The 19,353-nt window shown below is 49.1% G+C and overlaps 1 protein-coding gene across 3 annotated transcripts; it reads left to right on the top strand.

Annotated features, from left to right (window-relative positions):
* Window positions 1–1,570: 1,570 nt before the first annotated feature.
* On the top strand, window positions 1,571–13,899 carry UCP3 (uncoupling protein 3). Of its 3 annotated transcripts, XM_021704610.1 has the most exons (7): window positions 1,571–1,841; window positions 6,454–6,674; window positions 7,177–7,387; window positions 7,662–7,862; window positions 9,014–9,115; window positions 9,668–9,848; window positions 12,510–13,899. In XM_021704610.1, exons 2-7 carry the CDS (start codon window positions 6,549–6,551, stop codon window positions 12,625–12,627), a joined length of 939 nt encoding a protein of 312 aa, XP_021560285.1. In that variant the 5' UTR covers window positions 1,571–1,841; window positions 6,454–6,548; the 3' UTR covers window positions 12,628–13,899. The 3 variants fall into 3 exon arrangements, with proteins under 3 accessions (XP_021560285.1, XP_044775110.1, XP_044775108.1); XM_044919175.1 differs by lacking the exons at window positions 1,571–1,841; window positions 7,662–7,862 and having other exon boundaries at window positions 6,511–6,674; XM_044919173.1 differs by lacking the exons at window positions 1,571–1,841; window positions 9,014–9,115 and having other exon boundaries at window positions 6,511–6,674.
* The last annotated feature ends 5,454 nt before the right edge of the window (window positions 13,900–19,353 follow it).

Here is a 19,353-nt window from a genome sequence, read left to right as displayed (position 1 = left end):
GGGCAGGGCCTGGTCCAGGAAGAGGACAGACAGCCCTGGCTGTGCACTTGAGTGTCTGGACTTGTGACCACTTGCCCTGCGGCCATGGCTCTGTGCCCAAGTCCAGAAATGGCTTCTGCCTACTCCTCTGCCTGCCCAGTTAATTCCCTTCCCACTCCCTCTCCCTCCCTTCTCCGGTCCCCCTCCCCTCCTCTTTCCTAGGTCACCCGGGTCCCAGGTTCAGATGTGGCCCACCCTTCCCCTCAGCGCCTGCTGACGGAGCCCCGAGTAGTAGCAGCTGCTAGGGCCTCTCCCCGCTGTGCCCCACACACCTCTCCCAGCTGCCTTTGGCTCCCTTCAGCAGTGCCCGTGCTGAAGCCTCCAAGTGTCCTGTCTGAGACGGTAATGGTCACAGCCGATAGGCCCCAGAATAAGAGATTACAATTTAAGGGCTGGAGGTTGGGCCCTGCCATATACTAGCAATATGACCTGGGTAAGTCCTTGTCCCTCCCCGACATCGTTTTCTCCTCTGTAAAGGAAGCATTGCAAACATTAGGATGCTCAGCAATAAAAAAAGAATGAGGTACTGATACATGCTGTAACATGGATGCATCTAGAAAGTACCATGCTAACTGAAAAAAGCCAGTCACATACCACATGATTTAATTTATATGAAAGGCTCAGAAATCTATAGAGATAGGGGTGTCTGGGTGGCTCAGTTGGTTAAGCATCTGCCTTCGCCTCAGGTCATAATCCCGGAGCCCTGGGCTCGAGCCCCAGGTCGGGCTCCTTGCTCAGTGGGGGAGTCTGCTTCTCCCTCTGCCCCTCCCCCACTCTTGCTCGCTCTCACTCTCTCTCAAATAATTAAATAAAATCTTTAAAAAAAGAAGTCTATAGAGACAGAAAGTAGATTAGTGATGGCTTGGGGCTGAGTGGAAGGGAAGAAGGAAAGTGACTACTGATGTACACAGGGATTTTGGGGGGCCAAGTGGGGAGTGGTGAAAATATTCTAAAATTGTGATGATGGTTGCATAACTGAACACTAAAAACCATTGAATTATATCCATTAAATAGGTGGATTGTATGGTATGTGAATTATATCTCAGTAAAGCTGTTATTTAAAAAAAAACAGAATCCTGGGCACCTGGGTGGCTCAGTCAGCTAAGCATCTGCGTTTGGCTCACGTCATGATTTCAGTCCCTGCTCAGTGGGGAGTCTGCTTCTCCTTCTGCCTCTGCCCCTAACCCCTGCTCATGCGCTCTCTCTCTCTCAAATAAGTAAAAAAAATCTTTAAAATATATATATAAATAAGTAAACAACAGAATCTTAATAGTACTTACCTCATAGGGTTGTGAAAAACAGAAGTAATATATATAAAGTACCTGGCACACAGTAGGCACCAAGAAATGACTGTTACTATCATTGTTAATGTTAGGAGAGCCCTGCCCGGCCTATCGTGTGTGTGGCCTTGACCTTTGAATTCCCAAAGGTGACTGGTCCAACCCCTTTCCCCCATGTGCCCTTATTACCTAAGGTAGCTCTTTCAGCAGCTGGAAGGGGCTATTTTAAAGAACCCAAGTCAGAGGAACTAAACCAGATCTGGAACTCCGACCTTTCCCCTCACCTCCTTGCCACTCACCAGCCAGCCGCCTCTTGTCAGGTGATCGGGCTGTCAACTAAGCTTCTGTAGGGTAAGGTTTCAGGTCAGCTGGAGCATATAAAGATAGGTGCCAAGCCAGAGGCAGCAGAGACAACAGTGAATGGCGAGGGGGCAACTAGATCACTGCTGCCACCTCCTGGGATGGAGCCCTAAGGAGCCTTAAGGCGGCCCTGTGCTTCCCCTACCCTGGCTGGACTCACAGGTAAGACCCCATTCTCCACCACCCCCTTCCCCCTCCATGTTCTGCCCTTCACGGCAGCTTACAGAGAGCAGCCAGGAGCTGACCGGGATCACTAGCCTGGGATCACTACAGAGCTGGGAGATTGCGTTCCTCCCCCACCGAGTCAAGAGGGGGTAACTGCAACCCTGATGAGGGGGCACCGTGGCTGGGCTGAGGCTCGACCCCAACACCCGTGTCACCCACAACTCACTGTCCCCTTTCTCTGCTGGCTGCCTCTGCTGTGATTTTGCAAATCTCCATAGATAAGAAGTGGCTTTCTCCTTAGTCTGGCACAGAATCTCCAGAATGCCTCCAGAGGTTTAAGCCCTTCCCCCATGAGGGTCCTGGGGACCCCTTTCCTGAGTTAGAGGCACCTCTGGCCTCACATACAGGGAGGTTTACGAGCCCACAGAACTCTACTCAGGTTGCTTCCTCAGCGGGGACATGCTGTGGAGGCTTTGCCAGGAAGGCGAGATCGGGCAGGGCATCTCAGAATGGGGTCCTCCGATCCCTGCTTCCGCGTTACCATGGAGAAGAGCTTCCCCAGCGCCAGCCCAGACCCGAATCGATCTCTGGCACTGACGGCCTCTGAGAATCCACTCTGTAAACAAGCAGCTCCAGGGATCCTGAGCTCTCCCTGAGGTGTGAGGCTCTGGACGGCGGCACACGCGCGGTGTCAGACCGAGCTGGGCTCCCATCCCAGCCCCATCCCTTCCGTCTTATGACTAGCTGAAGCCTTCACAGCCTGAGGTCCCTTGGTTATGAAGTGGGAATCCCTGTGACAACTACCGTATGGCCTCATAAAGGGACTGAATTCGTCCACACCTATAGGGGCCGCCACCACCGTGCCTCAGGCAAGAAGCACCGAGCAGACGTAATGGGGCACTACTACTGTGGCCAGGTAGCTGGAACGTGCCATCCCTCAAGGGCCCAACGGAGCTACAGAGAGAAGAGTTCTGCTCTCAACTTCCCCTTCGCCACCGGCAAAGTTCTGCGGGCTGCTAGATTTCCTCAAGTATCAATTCAGGAGGCTGGAGTCAAGCGGGAAGGAAGGAAGGCGGGAAGCAGTGGCCTCAGGGCAGCCCCCGCCTGAGTGTAGCATTGTGGCCTCCCTCTCCACCACAGCTTGACTAATGAACGTTCTAGAGCCCCCTCTCCCCCAAGGAGTCCCCGCCCATCCATTCTGCCTCCCAGGAGCGGCTCAGAACTGCATCTGGAATAGGTTCCAGCTTCACCCACGGCCGCTGCTCTTGCCTGAGTTCAGGCTCCAACACCTCTGGCTGCACCATTCCAACAGCCTCCTCACTGGCCTCTCACCTTCCAGTCCAGTCTTGACATTTGCACCAGCATACTCTGAACGCTGGTCTGATGGTGTCATTCCTCGACCTGAGAACCACCACCCACTCCCCATTCTCTGCTAGATTCAGTACAGCCCTGGCATTCCAGACCCTCCACCAAAGAACACTGTGAAGGCCTTCTCTGATTTCATTTCCCATTTCTCCACTTCAGCAAGTGGGGTTCCTTGGTCAACTGGTCCTCCCTGGGCTCCTCTAGCCCTGGGCCATCCCTGTACCAGGCTACACAGAGAAGCACGATCAGTAGACCCTGTCCCTGCCTTAGGGGCTCCCTATCTAGGGGGGGAACAACTGCGGTTAATGAGCTAATCAACAGAGGCTGGGGCGAAGGAGTTTCTTGACCGTTCAGCCTCCCCCAGTCCTCCCACCCAACCCCCCGGCCAGGGGGGAAACAGGCTTCCCCAGGGAGACCCAGGCCCTGAGACAAAACTCATGAAGTGTTCCCTGTGGGCCCAGGTACATCACAAACACTCTGCACGCAGGGGGCTAAGACCCGAGAATGCCTTGGAGTCACATAGCCCTGGTGGGAATCCCACTTCTGCTCACTGGGTGAACTCTGACAGGTCATTTCACCTGTCTGGGCCTCAGTTTGTAACTGTGCAAGTGGAGTAAAAATACCTAACTTGTAGGATCCTTCTATTAGAATCTGAGTGGCTACCAAAGGCTTTGAAGAAAGGACACCCCTACAACCAGTAAGAGACACTAGAGAACACGACCCCCAAGGGCCTCCCTAGCTCTGAGAGTCAGACACTCAGATTCCTGACCCCGGGGCTCTGAGCAGTCCAGCTCCCGTCAGAGAAGGGGAAAGGCTAGGGAAATGCCAGGGCCTGGAACAAGAGAGGCAGCTGCTTGCGCATACACCTACGCTTGCATTCCAGCCCCAGAGAGCGCCTCCTTGCTGGGAACTGAGCCCTCCTGGCAGCTGCTGGTCTTCTGTAGGCAAAGGGAAATGGGAAGGAGGCAAGTGGAGGACTGTGTTCCCCTAGCATGCTGCAGTCTGTCCCCTCCACCAGGCTCAGGTCCATGGGCACCAGTGCGTCCACACCACCACCCCTAGGAGCTAGATCCTTCTTGGACCCTCAGGGAGGCAGTATAGAAAAGCAGGAAGACAGGCTGTGGAAGGAACACTGCAGAGGGAGCCCAAGGCCCGACTGTGTGGCACACGCAGGTCTCAGCCTCTCTGGCCATTTTCTTCATCTGCCAAGCTGGGCAGTGATGCCCACCCAGCTTTCCTCACCACGCTGTTGTTCTGTATGCTTAGCACTTAATTCTCTAGATGGGCTGGCATATAATTCATTAACTGCAAAGGGCTTTGAATGCCCTCAATAAAAAAGACAAGGTCTGGAAATGCATACTACCATACCTACTGGGGTCCTGAGCCGAATGGTGAAGGGGCCTCACTGCCAGGAGAATTTAGTTGAGGTTCTGTGCCTTTCGATCAGTCTCTCTCCATCTTAAGCCTCTTTTTCTCATCTGTAAAATGGATTCAAAGCTTCCCTGCCTTCTTTCCAAGGCTGTTTCGAGCCTAGTACAGCAGAGTGAGCCAGGCACGGACACTAGTGGCTGGTAACACTCAGCAAGCTAATGTCCCCAAGTCCTGGTTTGCTCATCCAAAAGTAGGGGAAGGAGCAGCTACCTCTCAGGAAAGTTGGGAGAATTCAGTGGGATTGTGTGCAAAAACTCTGCTGGGAGGGCCTCAGAGCCAGGTGGTCATTTTCTCCTCCTACCTGAATCCATGCCCTGGACTCTCACACAAGCTCATGCCCTTCCCTGCATCTGGAACACCCTTCCTCCTTCAGCGGCCGAAATCCTGCCCATTTTTCAAAGCCTAAGTTATGTGACCCTCCTCCCACCCTCCACCATGAAATGGTTCTTATTTCACCTCACAAACAAAAGAGGGGGTCTCCCCCTCCTTTGAGTCCCTTCTTGGGGCTTTCCTCCCCTCTGACATTGGTCCAACCCATCTTATGTGGATGTGTCTGATGCCCCCACAAGACTCCTTGAGAGTTCTTGTGGGCAAGTCGCACAGACTATTTGCTCATCCCCAGATTTCCAGGAATGCCAAGCACAGAACCTAGCATGAGGTGGGTCTTATGAGTCCACCAACCATGGCAAGGACTCTGGACTTTGTTCTGAAGAGTCCAGGATCCCAGCACATGAGGGGTATGTGTGCGTTGGGTGCCAGGGGGTGTGACCTGCTAAGAAATGGCATCAGTGCCAAAAGCCAGATGCCCAGAAGTTCAGGTTATAAGAATGCCGGGCTGCCCGTGACAGGCGTGCCAACTTCCCAACGTAACCACAGCTAAACCAGGACCTTGGGATGTGAACCTACCCTGCTCAGCCAGCAGTAGGACGGGTGCAGCTACAAGTGCACACGGGGAGAGGGGACACATTCTCTTGACCCAACGCCGATCCTCCTCTGAGAAGCCCGATCTCTTCAGCTGAGAAGGGATGCCCTCCGGGGTGTGAGGGGGAAAGGGCATGTGCTGAGCCAGGCAGAGCAGCTGCCACTGCCCCCAACATTAGCAGCTGTCGCTCTGTAGCCCCATCTCCCTAGGAGCTGGGGGGGGGCGGGCAGAGCAGCAGAGGAGCGTGGAACCACTCCCTCCCTCCTCCAAAGCAGAACATCAGCCCCAGGAATCCCACAGTGTTGGGAGGAAACGCCTCCAGTCACAGATGAACAATCTCTAGTGACAGGGAGGAATCACAGCCTGGGACGGATTTCGTTTTAAGTAGAATAAGAGTATATTCAGGCAACCTTGAAAAAAAAAAAAAAAAGAAAAACCAAGCTTTCATCCAAGATAACTAACAGTTTAGGTGAGTCATGAGGCACATTTATATTGCTGATCTGGGAAAGAAGGACCTGAAGTGGAGAGACTTGGTAGGCTCTCCATACACTTCAGGGAGCAGGTCCTTCCCAGGGAGCAGCCTGATGCAGGAGAAAGAGAACAGGGTCGTAGGGTGGAATCAGAATGAGGTCTGATCCCTGCCTGAGCTTCAGTTTCCTCCTCTAAAGGATGAAGATCCACCTGGTCAGTGGAGAGAGGAGGGGGGAGGGTAAGGATCACAAGAGATAAGGGCTGGGAAAGTGACCTGTTCTTATAAGCCAAATCTACACAGCTAAGCATAGCAATGCCCAGGCTTTTCTCTTACTAAAGCTTCTCCCGGTGCTGAAAGGAGCCTGGGGACAGTCCGGATGGCCCAAGTTCCATCTGCCTCCTCTGGCCTGTCTCCTGCAGCCTCCTCCCTGCACTAAAGCTCAGGACTGCAAAGCAGCCTCTCTCCTTGGACCTCTGCTGGGCCCTGGAGGGACCAGGCAGAACCTTCTGGGACCATGGTTGGACTAAAGCCTTCAGAGGTACCTCCCACCACAGCTGTGAAATTCCTGGGGGCAGGCACAGCAGCCTGTTTTGCTGATCTCCTCACCTTTCCACTGGACACAGCCAAGGTCCGCCTGCAGGTAGGTGCTTTTTGGCAAGGGTCATTGTTCAGATCAAAGGAGGGACTGAGTTCTCCACGCCAGCACCTCTTGTGTGTGCCGGTCTGCTCTCCTTACACAGAACCCTGAGCAGGCCATTCACCCCACTGCTTACAACCCTGCCTCACCATCATCCAAGACAAAAAAAAAAATCTTAGCTCCTTGGGCCCTTCATGGCCTCACCCTACTTTGTAAACCATGGAGTGTGAAGTAAAAGTAAGTAACTGTGTGACCTTGGGCAAACCACTGACCACTTGTTGTGGGAAAAACAATCTGCCCTCCATTTGCTCTGAGGGCTGAGCACCACACCATGTGTGACAGCTTATGAGCAATACGCTGATGCACAAACCTCAGTTGTTTTTACTGGGATGTGATGGCTATAATCCTGCTCGTGCTCGAGAACCAGCCCTGGACAGCTCCTTCTGCACACAGCCGCCTCTCCCCTCCTCCCAGCTCCTCACACCTCTGCTGGGATGTCCCTCAGATCCAGGGGGAGAACCAGGCGACCCAGGCAGCCCAGAGACCCCAGTACCGCGGCGTGCTGGGCACCATCCTGACCATGGTGCGCACCGAGGGCCCCCGCAGCCCCTACAACGGGCTGGTCGCCGGCCTGCAGCGCCAGATGAGCTTTGCCTCCATCCGCATCGGCCTCTATGACTCTGTCAAGCAGTTCTACACCCCCAAAGGAGCGGACCGTGAGTGCCTGGTATCCTGTGGACACCGAGGGGATAGGCAGAGGCAGACTCTAGGCTAGTGGGTCAGACATGAGGGCAGTACAGACTCAGAGAAAGAGCTGGGGCGTAGGAGGCGGGTAATAGACACTCATGAGGAGACTGAGCCGCTGTCAGGACCTTGAGCCTAGGAGAGGAGGCAGGCATCAGGCAAGGGCAGCTCCACAGAGAACAGCATCCAGCCCAGAGAAGTGCTGGGTGGCAGAACATTGACCCACTCTTCTCTCCTTCTCTCCAGACTCGAGCATCACTACCCGGATTTTGGCAGGCTGCACCACAGGGGCCATGGCGGTATCGTGCGCCCAGCCCACGGATGTGGTGAAGATCCGGTTTCAGGCCAGCATACCCCCTCGGGCCAGGAGCAACAGGAAATACAGTGGGACAATGGATGCCTACAGGACCATTGCCAGGGAGGAAGGGGTCAGGGGCCTTTGGAAAGGTAGGTCCGGACTCCAGGCTCAGAGGGCCGTGGGCAAAGCATGCCTTACCCTTGAGCTAGGGCAGAGAACCGAGCAAGGAGGGAACTCCCAGCATGGTATATTCCAGTGATTCTGTAAGAACATCCCAACCAAAACTATCACATTGACCTGCCCCAAATTCAGTTCAATGTGTCAACGCTTCAGCATGTGCAGGCTGCTATGAGGGAGACAGAAATGAATAGAAGATACCTTCCATACCCTCATGGCTCTCACAGACAGAGAGAGATGAGACACGTCAAGGAGCAGCCATTCCACAGGGTAGGATGTGCGAGGTTCACACAGAGGTATACGGCCAGAGGCAGGAGAGGCCATGCAGGCTCCGGGGGGAAGGTGACGCGCAAGCTGGGCCTCAAGGCTCAGTGGGCTCTAGGTGTGTGGAGATGGAAGGGTAGGGCTTCCCCAGCAAAGTTCTATCAGGAGTGACTATAGGACATGGAGAAGAAACAGAGGCCAGTGGAGGAGGCAGCTGTGAGTTGTCGGATGTAGGGAGATATGATGAGGAGCGGGCTTCCTCAAGAGTAAGGCTTTCCGGTTCCCTATGTGTCCAAGCGGAGGCCACCTTGACAAATGCTGGAATCTCTCCCCCATGTGGACCAGGGGTCATACAAATCCTTACAGAAGAAACAGTGACCCAGTGAAGGTTAAGGACAGGACCCCTGGGTCACAGTCTGATTTGCTCTGTGCTCTCCCGAAGCCCAGACCTCATCTGTGTATCAGTGGCTGGGTCTTAAAGCTCTCCTGGGGCTCCCAGGGCTACCGTCTGTCACTGCTCCAAGAGCCTTGCCTCCCTCCTCCAAAAAAAGGCTTCCTTGCCTGGCTTTAGCCAGATCTCACAGAGGCATATTTTAATTTTGATAGATATTGCAGATTATTCTCCAAAATGTGGCTCAGACAAACATAAGAGGGCCTCTCTGTTTTCTGTCTCTGAGGTGGACATGGATAATCTAAGAGATAACCCCAGAGAGGAAAGTGTGGAATCCGCTCAACTGAGGCAGGCTCCTCTGAGACCACTGGAATGGAGCATTCTGCCCCCAAACCGGGGCCTGTGGCCTTGCAACCAGGGTGTCCACATCTATTTTTCACTAATCAGCCCCCACCCCATCCTTCACAGGAACTTTGCCCAACATCACAAGGAATGCCATCGTCAACTGTGCTGAGATGGTGACCTATGACATCATCAAGGAGAAGCTGCTAGACTATCACCTGCTCACTGGTGAGGCCCTGGGCTCCAGGGAGCTGCCCTCCCACAGCAGGGAGGGAACCTGGAATTCCACAGAGTGGGCACCACTCAGAGGCAACTGGGTGTTAGAAGGAGCAGAGAGAGGAGCAGTGCCCGTAAAGATGCCCAGTAGGAGTGCCTCTCTACTTGCTAGGTGGGGTGCTGCCCAATTCATAAATCACTTAAGAATGCCAATTAGATCTTTTAAAAAATGCCCAGTCCATCATTGTGATGAGTGGGAAAGAACCCTGGATAAGGAGGCCCGAGCCCTGGGTCCCAGCCCAGCACTTCCCACCGTGCATCTTGAAGCAAGAGTCGCCTTCTCTGACTTCATTTTCCTCTAATGAGATCGCTGGGCTGCCCAGCCTGCCAACTGTGGGACAGCCCTGTTCTATTTGGCAAGTTCTGTGAGAGCTCTAGAAAGCATTATTCTACACTCAGGGAGTTCCCAGTTTAGTGAAGGACAAATGATGACACACATGGAACAGAAAGCCAGCGCACTGCCATCTCACAGCTCCATGCTTGCTCCTCCGTTCCCTGCTACAGACAACTTCCCCTGCCACTTCATCTCTGCCTTTGGAGCCGGCTTCTGTGCCACACTGGTGGCCTCCCCGGTGGATGTGGTGAAGACCCGGTACATGAACTCGCCCCCAGGGCAATACCGCAGCCCCCTGGACTGTATGCTGAAGATGGTGGCCCACGAGGGCCCCACAGCCTTCTATAAGGGGTGAGCCTCCCCCTCCCGCCTCCAGCAGCCCCCTGCCAGAGAACCTGGGCTTGTTTCCTTCCCTCCTTCCTTCCACGTGTAACGTGCCTGCCGTGGGTCCACCTGGGGACGTGGTGAACAAGCACAGATGTAAATGCCACAAAGGACAAATATAAAGAACTATGGAAGTTGAAAAAAAAAAAAAAAAGTGGACCAAATCTGATTTGGAGAGTCAGGGGAGGCTTACCTGAGAAAAAGAAGTCTAGGCATAGGTCAAAGTACTGTCTATCCCCAAACTTATTGGGCAAGGGAGAAGGAGGGAAAGGTGGTTGGTAGTCCTGAGACTTTTCTCCAACCCACTGTCAAGACTGTGGATCACCACTGATGGCGGCCACAGTGCCCAATACATGTCACATTTTCTTGCTCCGTGTCTGCTTTTACCATTCCCTCTTAATGGAATGCCTTTCCCACCTCATGCACATGCTTCAGAACTAGTTCAAATGCCACCTCCTCCCCAACATTCTCAGGTACAGATGTTTCCTTCTCCCTGTGAACTGCAGCAATACTTCCTTGATACCATTTTTATGGTATTTACCACCTCTTACTTTGTGTTATAGGATTTGTAAGTTTAAATTATCCTGCATGCTACATCACAAGCTCCTTAAAGCCAGAACTGGTGGCTTATATGTCTTTCATCTCCCTAGCCAAAAGCCGGCACTCAATAATGTAGGTTATTAACAATCACCATGACTGCTAAGTCACCAAGTACAAGGCCTTACACAAAGCACTTTACACAGATTATCTCAACAACCGCCTGAACTGGGCAATATTCTCCACATTTACTGAGGAAGAAACTGAGACTCAGAAAGGTCAAGTGACTTACCCAAGATCACATATTTAAAATGTCAGAGCCATGGCTCTGAGCCAGATCATCAGATGCCACCCCACATGTCATTATCCATCCTACTGTCAAGCTCTTGGCTTGGCCCTTACACCTCCCACTACTGATGCCTTCAGCAGATAGTTTTCTGGTGCCCAATGTTAGATTGGACCCAACAGGCAATCAGGTTCTCAACCCTGTGAGTGACATCATAAAGCTATTTCAATTGCCAGACTTCTTTTCCTGTAAGTGCTTCTATCATTACAATCATCAGCAGTAGCCACCTGTCTCAGTTTCTTCTTTTTTTTTTTTTTAAGATTTTATTTATCTATTCATAAGAGAGAGAGGCAGAGGGAAAAGCAGGCTTCCTGCTGAGCAGGGAGCCCGATGCGGGACTCGATCCCAGGACCCCGGATCATGACCTGAGCCGAAGGCAGACGCTTAACCATCCAGGTGCCCTCAGTTTAGTCTTTCACTTGGAAAACATTTACTGAGCATCTCATGTGTGCCAGGCCCTGTGCTTTCCTCAAAGAGCAGCAGACAGGTGACATTTATGGAGCATTTACGGATACTGGGCCCTGTACTGTATGCTGTACATTAACTCATTTATTCCTTCACAACAGCTCTATGAGGTAACTGCTGTTATTCTCCTCATTTTACAGATGAGGACTCTGAGGCTTAGAAGGATTAAGTAACCTGTCCTAGAAGTAACCTGAAGCTAGAAAATGACAGAGCTAGGGTCTGAACCCAGGTCTGACTCTAGAGTTCACATTCTTTGCCCCAGTGCTATTCTCCCTGGGAAGGCTAGGCTGAGGGCTCTGGAGAGACCTTGGTATGAGGCTATGGGGCCGAAGCCGAGTCCTACAGAGCCAAGAGCAACCAGCCCCGCAGGGAGGAGAGTAGGGGACATTCCCAGGCAGAAGGAGCAGCACAGGCAAAGGCATGGAAGCAAGTCTGGCAGGAGAGGAGAGGATCAGGAGGGGATTAGCAGAGAGAGAGAAAGGCTGAAGAGGGAGCCGCGCCAGGTCCCAGGCTCCTCCCTGAGTCTGCGAAGCTGAGGTGGGGACGGTCTCCCAGCTGCGCTATCACAGGACAGGCAGGCTCTCTGGAGATTAGCTAAAGTTGGTGTCACCCAGTCTTGACCCCTTGGTGTGCCAGCTTCTAGATGCCCTGGCAGGGTCTCCTCAGGGATGGCCCCTCAGCATGTAAATGATTCCAGGAATACCCAGCCAGGGCGGAGTCAGGTAGTTTTAGCTGAGCTCCTTAACTACCCTGGGCTTCAGTTCCTTTTTTTTTTTTTTTTTAAGATTTACTTATATATTTGAGGGAGAGAGAGCACGCATGCAAGCGGGGGCGGGGGGCGGGTAGGGGCAGAGAGAGAAAATCTCAAGCAGACTCCCCACTGAGCGCAGAGCCTGACTCGGGGCTCCACCCCATGACCCTGAGATCAAGACCTGAGCCAAAACCAAGAATCAAATGCTTAACTGACTGAGCCACCCAGGTGCCCCTGGAGTTTCTAAAAAAGAAACCTGGCAACCATCATAGCTGCCTTATAGAATTGTGGGAATTAACTGCCTAACACAGAACCTGGCTCAAAATGTGTTTTCTTTCCTTTCCTGACTCCCGCTTCTGCCTAAATTCCTTCAGCAGAGAAGGAAAAGCCTGAACAGATCTCAGAGACTGCTTGTGCCTAATAGAAGCCTAGGTCCTTTGGCACTAACACTGTGAATGGGGGGAGCACCGGAGATCTATCTGGGATTCTTAGTCCACTCCACCTGATGTTTGGTTGTTTCTCTCATCAGATTTACACCATCCTTTTTGCGTTTGGGAACCTGGAATGTGGTGATGTTCGTGACCTATGAGCAGCTGAAACGGGCCTTCATGAAAGTCCAGATGCTACGGAATCTCCATTCTGAATAAAGCAAGCCCACCTGGCACTTAACTAGAACAAGAACCAGTGGGTCCAGGCACGCACAAACCCACACATGTTTACAGAACTGTTTACTTGCTACTGAGTCAAGAAATAGAAGCAGAGGAAGGATTCTGGTCTTCGGTGCTTTGTCTTAAGAACACATCTGTTTTGCACTGACAAGATGGAAATTAAATTATATTAATTTGGGGGACCCATATGTTGGATGCCTAATATTTAGGCAAGAGAAAATAAACCAAAACATCCATTTGGATAAAACAAAAGTTTGCAAACCTCTGTTCTCTAAAAAAAAAAATCTGATTAAATGATGAATTGTAAACAGGGAAGACTGCAAGCATGGGACAGCAGTGGCACATGACACTTGGAAAGCAGCTAAGGAGTTGGAGGGATGCTGCCAAAGCAACATAGCTGTGACTGCAGCCTTTGGTTAACCGTGGATCATCAGCTGTATATGTAATGTGCCCGCCACTTAGAAGCCATTGGGATTCTAGAAAATATGAGACCAAAAAAAGACACACAGAGAAAGAAAACCTGGAACCTGTGCCAAAGGGACACTGCTGGGCCAGCATGAGGCTGAGATTCGTAACTGTTCCCTGATGACACTGGAGAATCAAGAGGGCAGACTCCATCTTCTCTCCTGTAAGATGGGAGTAATAATTGTTTCCCTCCTCTCTCACCAGTGATCATATGAGGATCAAGTGACAAGGTGGACACGAAAGCACTTTCTAAAAGCAAAAGCTCTGATATTTACAAGTGTAAATATAAGGACAAGGCCTTGGGAAAGATTTTCTCAGGACAGTGAGGACGTGCCAGGGAAGTTTTTGAAAGGTTGAAAGGTTGTCTAGAGCTTAGACCAAAGGAGGCAGGGGCTGGGGGGCCAGGGGTGACAGAGAATGGTGTGCACTCACAGAAGCCCCACTCCCACGCAGCCCTTGCTTCCCAGCGGGACTGTGAGGCCCCTGAGGGGTGCCAGGCTTGGGGAAAAGGAGGTAGATGTCAGGCTGGCGGCCTAAAGTAGCAGGACTCAGAGGTTTTTGGAAAATTAGTATAATTCAGTAAAGGGTGTGGGAATGAGAACAGTGTTTGTTTGGTTTTTTTGCCTTCTCTTTCTTGGGCAGAATGTCCCTTTCTCACCAGGTTTCCTGTTAGCCAGGGCTGGGCCTTTGGTCCCACATGCTCCCACTGCCTTCAGCCCAGGCCGGTTGCTCCACCTGTTAGGGCTTTGACTTCTCCATCTGTACGTAAAAGGTGGGCTTGAACCAGACGACCTCCTTCCGAACTTCACTGAAGCTCTTTCAGGCTGATAATGAGGACCCAGAATGTCAGTCTTCTTCTGCTTCTTAGCAGCTTATGTGACGCTAATAACAGAACTGGGGTCAAATGTCCCCTCCCCTCAGCTTACCAGGAATCCTAGTACCTCAGTGTCCTAGCGCAGAAGTGGAAATAACAACTCCCCACCTTGCAGAAGCGCTCAGCAACGTCATATGCCTCCCTCCCCACTCTGACCTCTCTGCATCCCTGAGGAAAAAGCAAATGTCCACTCACTCTCAGCACTTGCCTAAATTTAAATTACAATTTGAGATTATCAACATACACAAACGGAAAGTCCAAATAAAAACAAAAAAATAAAGATTATTTTTATTTAATGTCTGCTTTGACTTTCAAATAAAACCCATATTTAAAACGTTCTCTTTCTTTTGACTTGACTGGCATGTGCAAATCATTCTTAAACTCCCAGTCTCAGTTTGTAAATTCCTAGGGCCAGGAACTATGTCTTCTATGAATTTCTACATAGCAATATATTTTTTAAAGATTTATTTATTTACTTTAGGAACAGAGAAAGAGCACTAGCAGGGGGAGGGGGAAGGGCAGAGGGAGAGAGAATCCTCAAGCAGACTCCCTGCTGAGCAAGGAGGCTGATGCAGGGCTCTATCCCAGGACCCTGCCTGAGCCGAAATCAAGAGTCGGCCGCTTAACCAACTGAGCCACCCAGGCGCCCTCTCCATAGCAGTATCAACACATCCTCTACCCAGAGCAAACTATTCGGATGATGATACCAAAAGAGAGAGAGGATCAATTCTACTAAGAACTATTTTGATTGGGAGCAGCACCTTAGTGACCTCTGAGTCCAGGCTTTTGAAGAAAGGAAAACAAGATTGGTGGGAGGTCTTCTACAGTTTCCTGGGCAAAATATTAGATCTCTTTCCCCACTTTTTAAAGGCAGAGGTTGAACCAAATGACCTAAAGCTCTAAAGTTCAGGGATTCTAAGAACTGAAACAGCTTCCTCTAAGCCACAGCATGCAAGCCCTTCCTGGTTCTGGCCCCCAATTTCTGCCACAAGGAAGTCAGGGATGAGATCTTGCAAAATAGTCAGATCACCAGCTGAGGCCACACAGGGAAGCTGGCTTCTTAGCTCTGTGCACCCATCCCCCCACAGCACACCCACAGACACCTACTCCATCAAGTCATTAAGAGGAAATCTGCTCTGGGGCGTCTGGGTGGCTCAGTCAGTTAAGAGTCCGACTCTTGATTTCAGCTCAGATTATGATCTCAGAGTTGTGAGACGGAGCCCCGTGTCAGGCTCCTTGCTCAGCAAGGAGTCTGCTTAAGATTCTCTCTCTCTCCCTCCCCCTTTGCCCCTCTCCCTTCCTGCACACACTCACTCACTCTCAAAAAAAAGAAAGAGGAAATCTGCTTTTTCTCAAACTCTCGTAGTGTATCAAGCAAAAATGACATAGTTTTGGCCCCAACTCAGTCACATTAGAGACATAAAGGATAACTGACTTCACATAAATCTTGTGAGTAAAGGTAATATTTTTTAAAGGAATATTTTATTCAGAAGGAATGAATGTTAAGGAAATATATCTCTATAGATGAGTTAATTTCTGCCAGGACACTTTGAAAACTGCTGAGTGCTATACAAAGAAAAACATTCATTGTACATACATATAAGCCACACATTGTACTAGGTGCTGAGATGAACAAGGCCAATCCTGCCTTCAAGTTCATTGAGGTGGAGGGTGGCGGGGGGGCAGGAAAGACAAATAAGCCATACAGAGTGATAAAAGCCACACTAGAGATCCGCATAAGGCACCTAAGAGCAGGGACACAGATTAGGGACACCTGACTTGGTTTGGGGGCCAGGAAGTTTCTTGAAGGAAGACACCTAAAGGACAATTAGGAATTATCTAAGCAAAAAGAGGGTGGGTAAAAGTCATTCTAGGGAGAGGAAATGGCTTGTGCTAAGGCCCAGAAACAAGGCAAGAACAAGGGGCATCCAAGTTTTGCCAGTTGTCAGTAGGACTGGGTTGCAGACCTCAAGGGAAGCAATGAGAGAGATGGGGATGAAGAGGAAAACAGGGACCCTGAAAGGCTGTAGAAGCTACATATTATGAACTGAATGTGTACCCCCAAAATTCGTATGTATTAGATGAGGGCATAAGGGTGGGAACCCCATGATGGGATTAGCGTCCTTATAAGAAGAATAAGAGAGACCAGAGCGCTCTTTCTCTCTCCACCATGTGAAGACACAGTGAGAAGGCTTCCACAAGTCAGAAAGAGGGACCTCACCAGGAAACCAGATTGGCAAGCACCTTGATCTTGGACTTCCCAGCCTCCAGAACAATGAGAAATAAATCCCAGTTGTTTAAGCCTCCAGTGTATGGTACTTTGTTATGGCAGCCTGAGCTGACTAAGACACCACATTAAGGAGTCTGGAGTATTCTAAGGGTAATGTGGAGCCACTGAAGTGTTTTATTTTTAAGATTTTATGTCTTTATTTGAGAGAGGGAGCATGAGCGGGGAGCAGGGCGGGACAAAGGGAGAAGCAGACTCCCCGCTGAGCAGAGAGCCCGACATGGGGCTCGATCCCAGGACCCCAAGATCATGACCCAAGCCAAACGAAGACACTTCACCAACTGAGCCACCCAGGTGCCCCGCCACCCCACCACTGAAGTGTTTTAAGTAGGGAATGACTAGCTGCACTGTAGAGAATGAATTTGTGGAACAGCCTCTGGTCGTAGGAAGATGAGGCTGTTGTTGAAACCCAGGTAAGGGTAGTAAAAGTGGGAGTTGAGTGAAGGAATAGTATAGTTGAATGAACGAATATCAATAGTCCCTTGGAACGATTCAATTTGGACATAGTAGTAAGAAAAGACAAGGATGAGCCTCACATGTTTTAAACAACATAGAAATATCCTCAGTAATATTCCTAGCAAATTATTTTCTGGCCCTTGAACCAAATTTCTTGGGTATTAGCAGATTCACCATTTCCAGCTCTGCCTAGGAGAAAGCTTTCTGATTATGAACCATAGGCACAGATCTTGTACCACTTATTGCTTTGCCCACTTCTGTTATCTCTTAGACATATGCTGGGTCCGACACACATGGGAAACTTAGGTGCCCCTCTGACAGAGTCTCACAGCTCTGCTTATACCATGTTTACCTGCCTGGCAGTCCCATGAGCCTGTAAATTCTTTGCAGGCATGCATGGGGTCATGTTTACAATTGCATCTCTCATCCTTAGCAGAGTGCCTAGGACACAGCAAAATGAATGGGTTAATAAATGAATTTTTAATTAATTTTTTAAAATATACATAATATAAACTTTACCATCTCCTAATTGAACATAATAAAAAAAATTATCCTCTTAACCATTTTTAAATGTACAGTTCAGTGGTATTAAGTATATTCATACTGCTATGCAACCATCCATGCCCCAAACTCTTTTTTTCATCTTGCAAAACTGAAACTCTATTCCTATGAAACAATAATTTCCCATTTCCCGCTCCCCCTAGCTCCCTGCAACCATCATCCTACTTTCTGTCTCTATAAATCTGACTACTCCAGGTACTTCACACAGTCATATAATATTTATCTTTTTGTGACTGGCTTATTTCACTCAGCATAATGTCCTCAAGGTTCATCCTTGTTGTAGCATGTGCCAGAATTTCCTTCTTTTAAAGGCTGAATAATATTGCATTATATGTATATACCATGTTTGGTTTATCCATTCCTGTCCATGGACACTTAGGTTGCTTCTACCTTTTGGTCATTGTGAATAATGCTGCTATGAACGTGCATGTATAATACCTTAAGACCCTGTTTTCCATTCTTTTGGGTATACACCCAAAAGTATAACTGCTGGACCATATGGTCATTCTATTTTTTATTTTTTGAGGAATCATCATACTGTCTTCCACAGGAGCTGCATTCTACATTCCCCCCTCAACAGTGCACAAGGGTTCCAATTTTTCCACATTCTTACCAACATTTATTTTCCAATTTTTAATCATAACTCTCCTAATGGGTATGAGGTGGTATCTCATTGTAGTTTTGATTTGCATTTCCTTAATGATTAGTGATGTTGAGCATCTTTTCATGTGCTTATTGGCCATCTGTATGTCTTGATTGGAGAAATGTCTATTCAAGCCCTTTGCCCAATTCGAATTGGGTTGTTACTTTTGTTATGGAGTTTTAAGAGGTCTCTATTCTGGATATTAATCCCTTATCAGATAATGTGATTTGCAAATATTTTCTCCCATTTTGTAGGTTGCCTTTTATTCTGTTGATTGAGTCCTTCAATACACAAAAGTTTTTAATTTTCTTTTTTTTTTTTTTATTTTATTTTTTTTTTTTTAAAGATTTTATTTATTTATTTGACAGAGAAAGACACAGCGAGAGAGGGAACACAAACGGGGAGTGGGAGAGGGAGAAGCAGACTCCCCGCCGAGCAGGGAGCCCGATGCGGGACTCGATCCCGGGACTCCAGGATCATGACCTGAGCCGAAGGCAGTCGCTTAACCAACTGAGCCACCCAGGCGCCCAGTTTTTAATTTTCTTGAGCTCCAATTTGTCTATGTTTTCTTTTGTGCCTGTGCCTTTGATATCTTATCCAAGAAATCACTGCAAAACCTACTGTTGTGAAGCTTTTTCCCTGTGTGTGTGTGTGTTTTTTTTCCTGAGTTTTCTAGTACTAGCCCTTACATCTAGGTCTTTGATCCATTTTGAGTTAATTTTTGTAAATGGTATTAGGGAAGTGTCCAAGCTTATTCTAAAATGAATGAATTTTTAAAAGATCAAGAAAATCTCTTCCTGAAATACAGCTTTTCTGTTGGGAACCAAAAACACTGAATAACCTATTTCTGCAAGGGTGAAAAATCTCTTGGGAATATGAGCATACATGTGAATTCATGTAAATGGAATGAGTATTGACCTCATAACAAAAACTAAAGCTAGAATCCCAGCCGTGATACTTAGTAGCTATGTGACATAAGTCAAATTCTTGGTCTCTCTGGGCCTCACTTTCTTTATCTATAAAATATGGTAAATAATTTGGCAGAGAGCTATGGCTTTGTCAGCTAAAAATGGTGAACTCTGTAGGAAACAAACTGGATTCCCCATGTATTATTGGTAAGACTGTACTATGTATGGTACAGCCATTTTGGAAATTTTTGAGTTTCTTAAAATGTTAAATATACACCTACCATCTCATCCAGCCATCCTTCTCTTAGGTATTTACCCAAGAAAAATGAAAGCATATGTCCACAAAAAGACTTGTACATGAATGTCTGTAACAGCATTATTCATAATAGCCCAAAACTGTAAACAGTCCAAATGTCTATCAACATTTGAGAGGACAAACACAACATTATCACTGCGATGGAATACTACTCAGCAATAAAAAAGGAACAAGCTACTGATACACGTATCAACA

This window comes from Neomonachus schauinslandi, chromosome 11 (genome assembly GCF_002201575.2).
Source record: "Neomonachus schauinslandi chromosome 11, ASM220157v2, whole genome shotgun sequence".
Lineage (NCBI taxonomy): Eukaryota > Metazoa > Chordata > Mammalia > Carnivora > Phocidae > Neomonachus > Neomonachus schauinslandi.
Note: the sequence above shows the minus strand (reverse complement) of the source record. Positions and strands in the feature narration are given on the sequence as shown.

Bases quoted from the DNA above. Each gene is read 5' to 3' on its own strand.
- UCP3 (XM_021704610.1), top strand. From the start codon at position 6,549: ATGGTTGGACTAAAGCCTTCAGAGGTACCTCCCACCACAGCTGTGAAA. The intron at 6,675-7,176 runs GTAGGTGCTTTT...GATGTCCCTCAG, and splicing joins CAGCCAAGGTCCGCCTGCAG to ATCCAGGGGGAGAACCAGGC. The intron at 9,116-9,667 runs GTGAGGCCCTGG...TCCCTGCTACAG, and splicing joins AGACTATCACCTGCTCACTG to ACAACTTCCCCTGCCACTTC.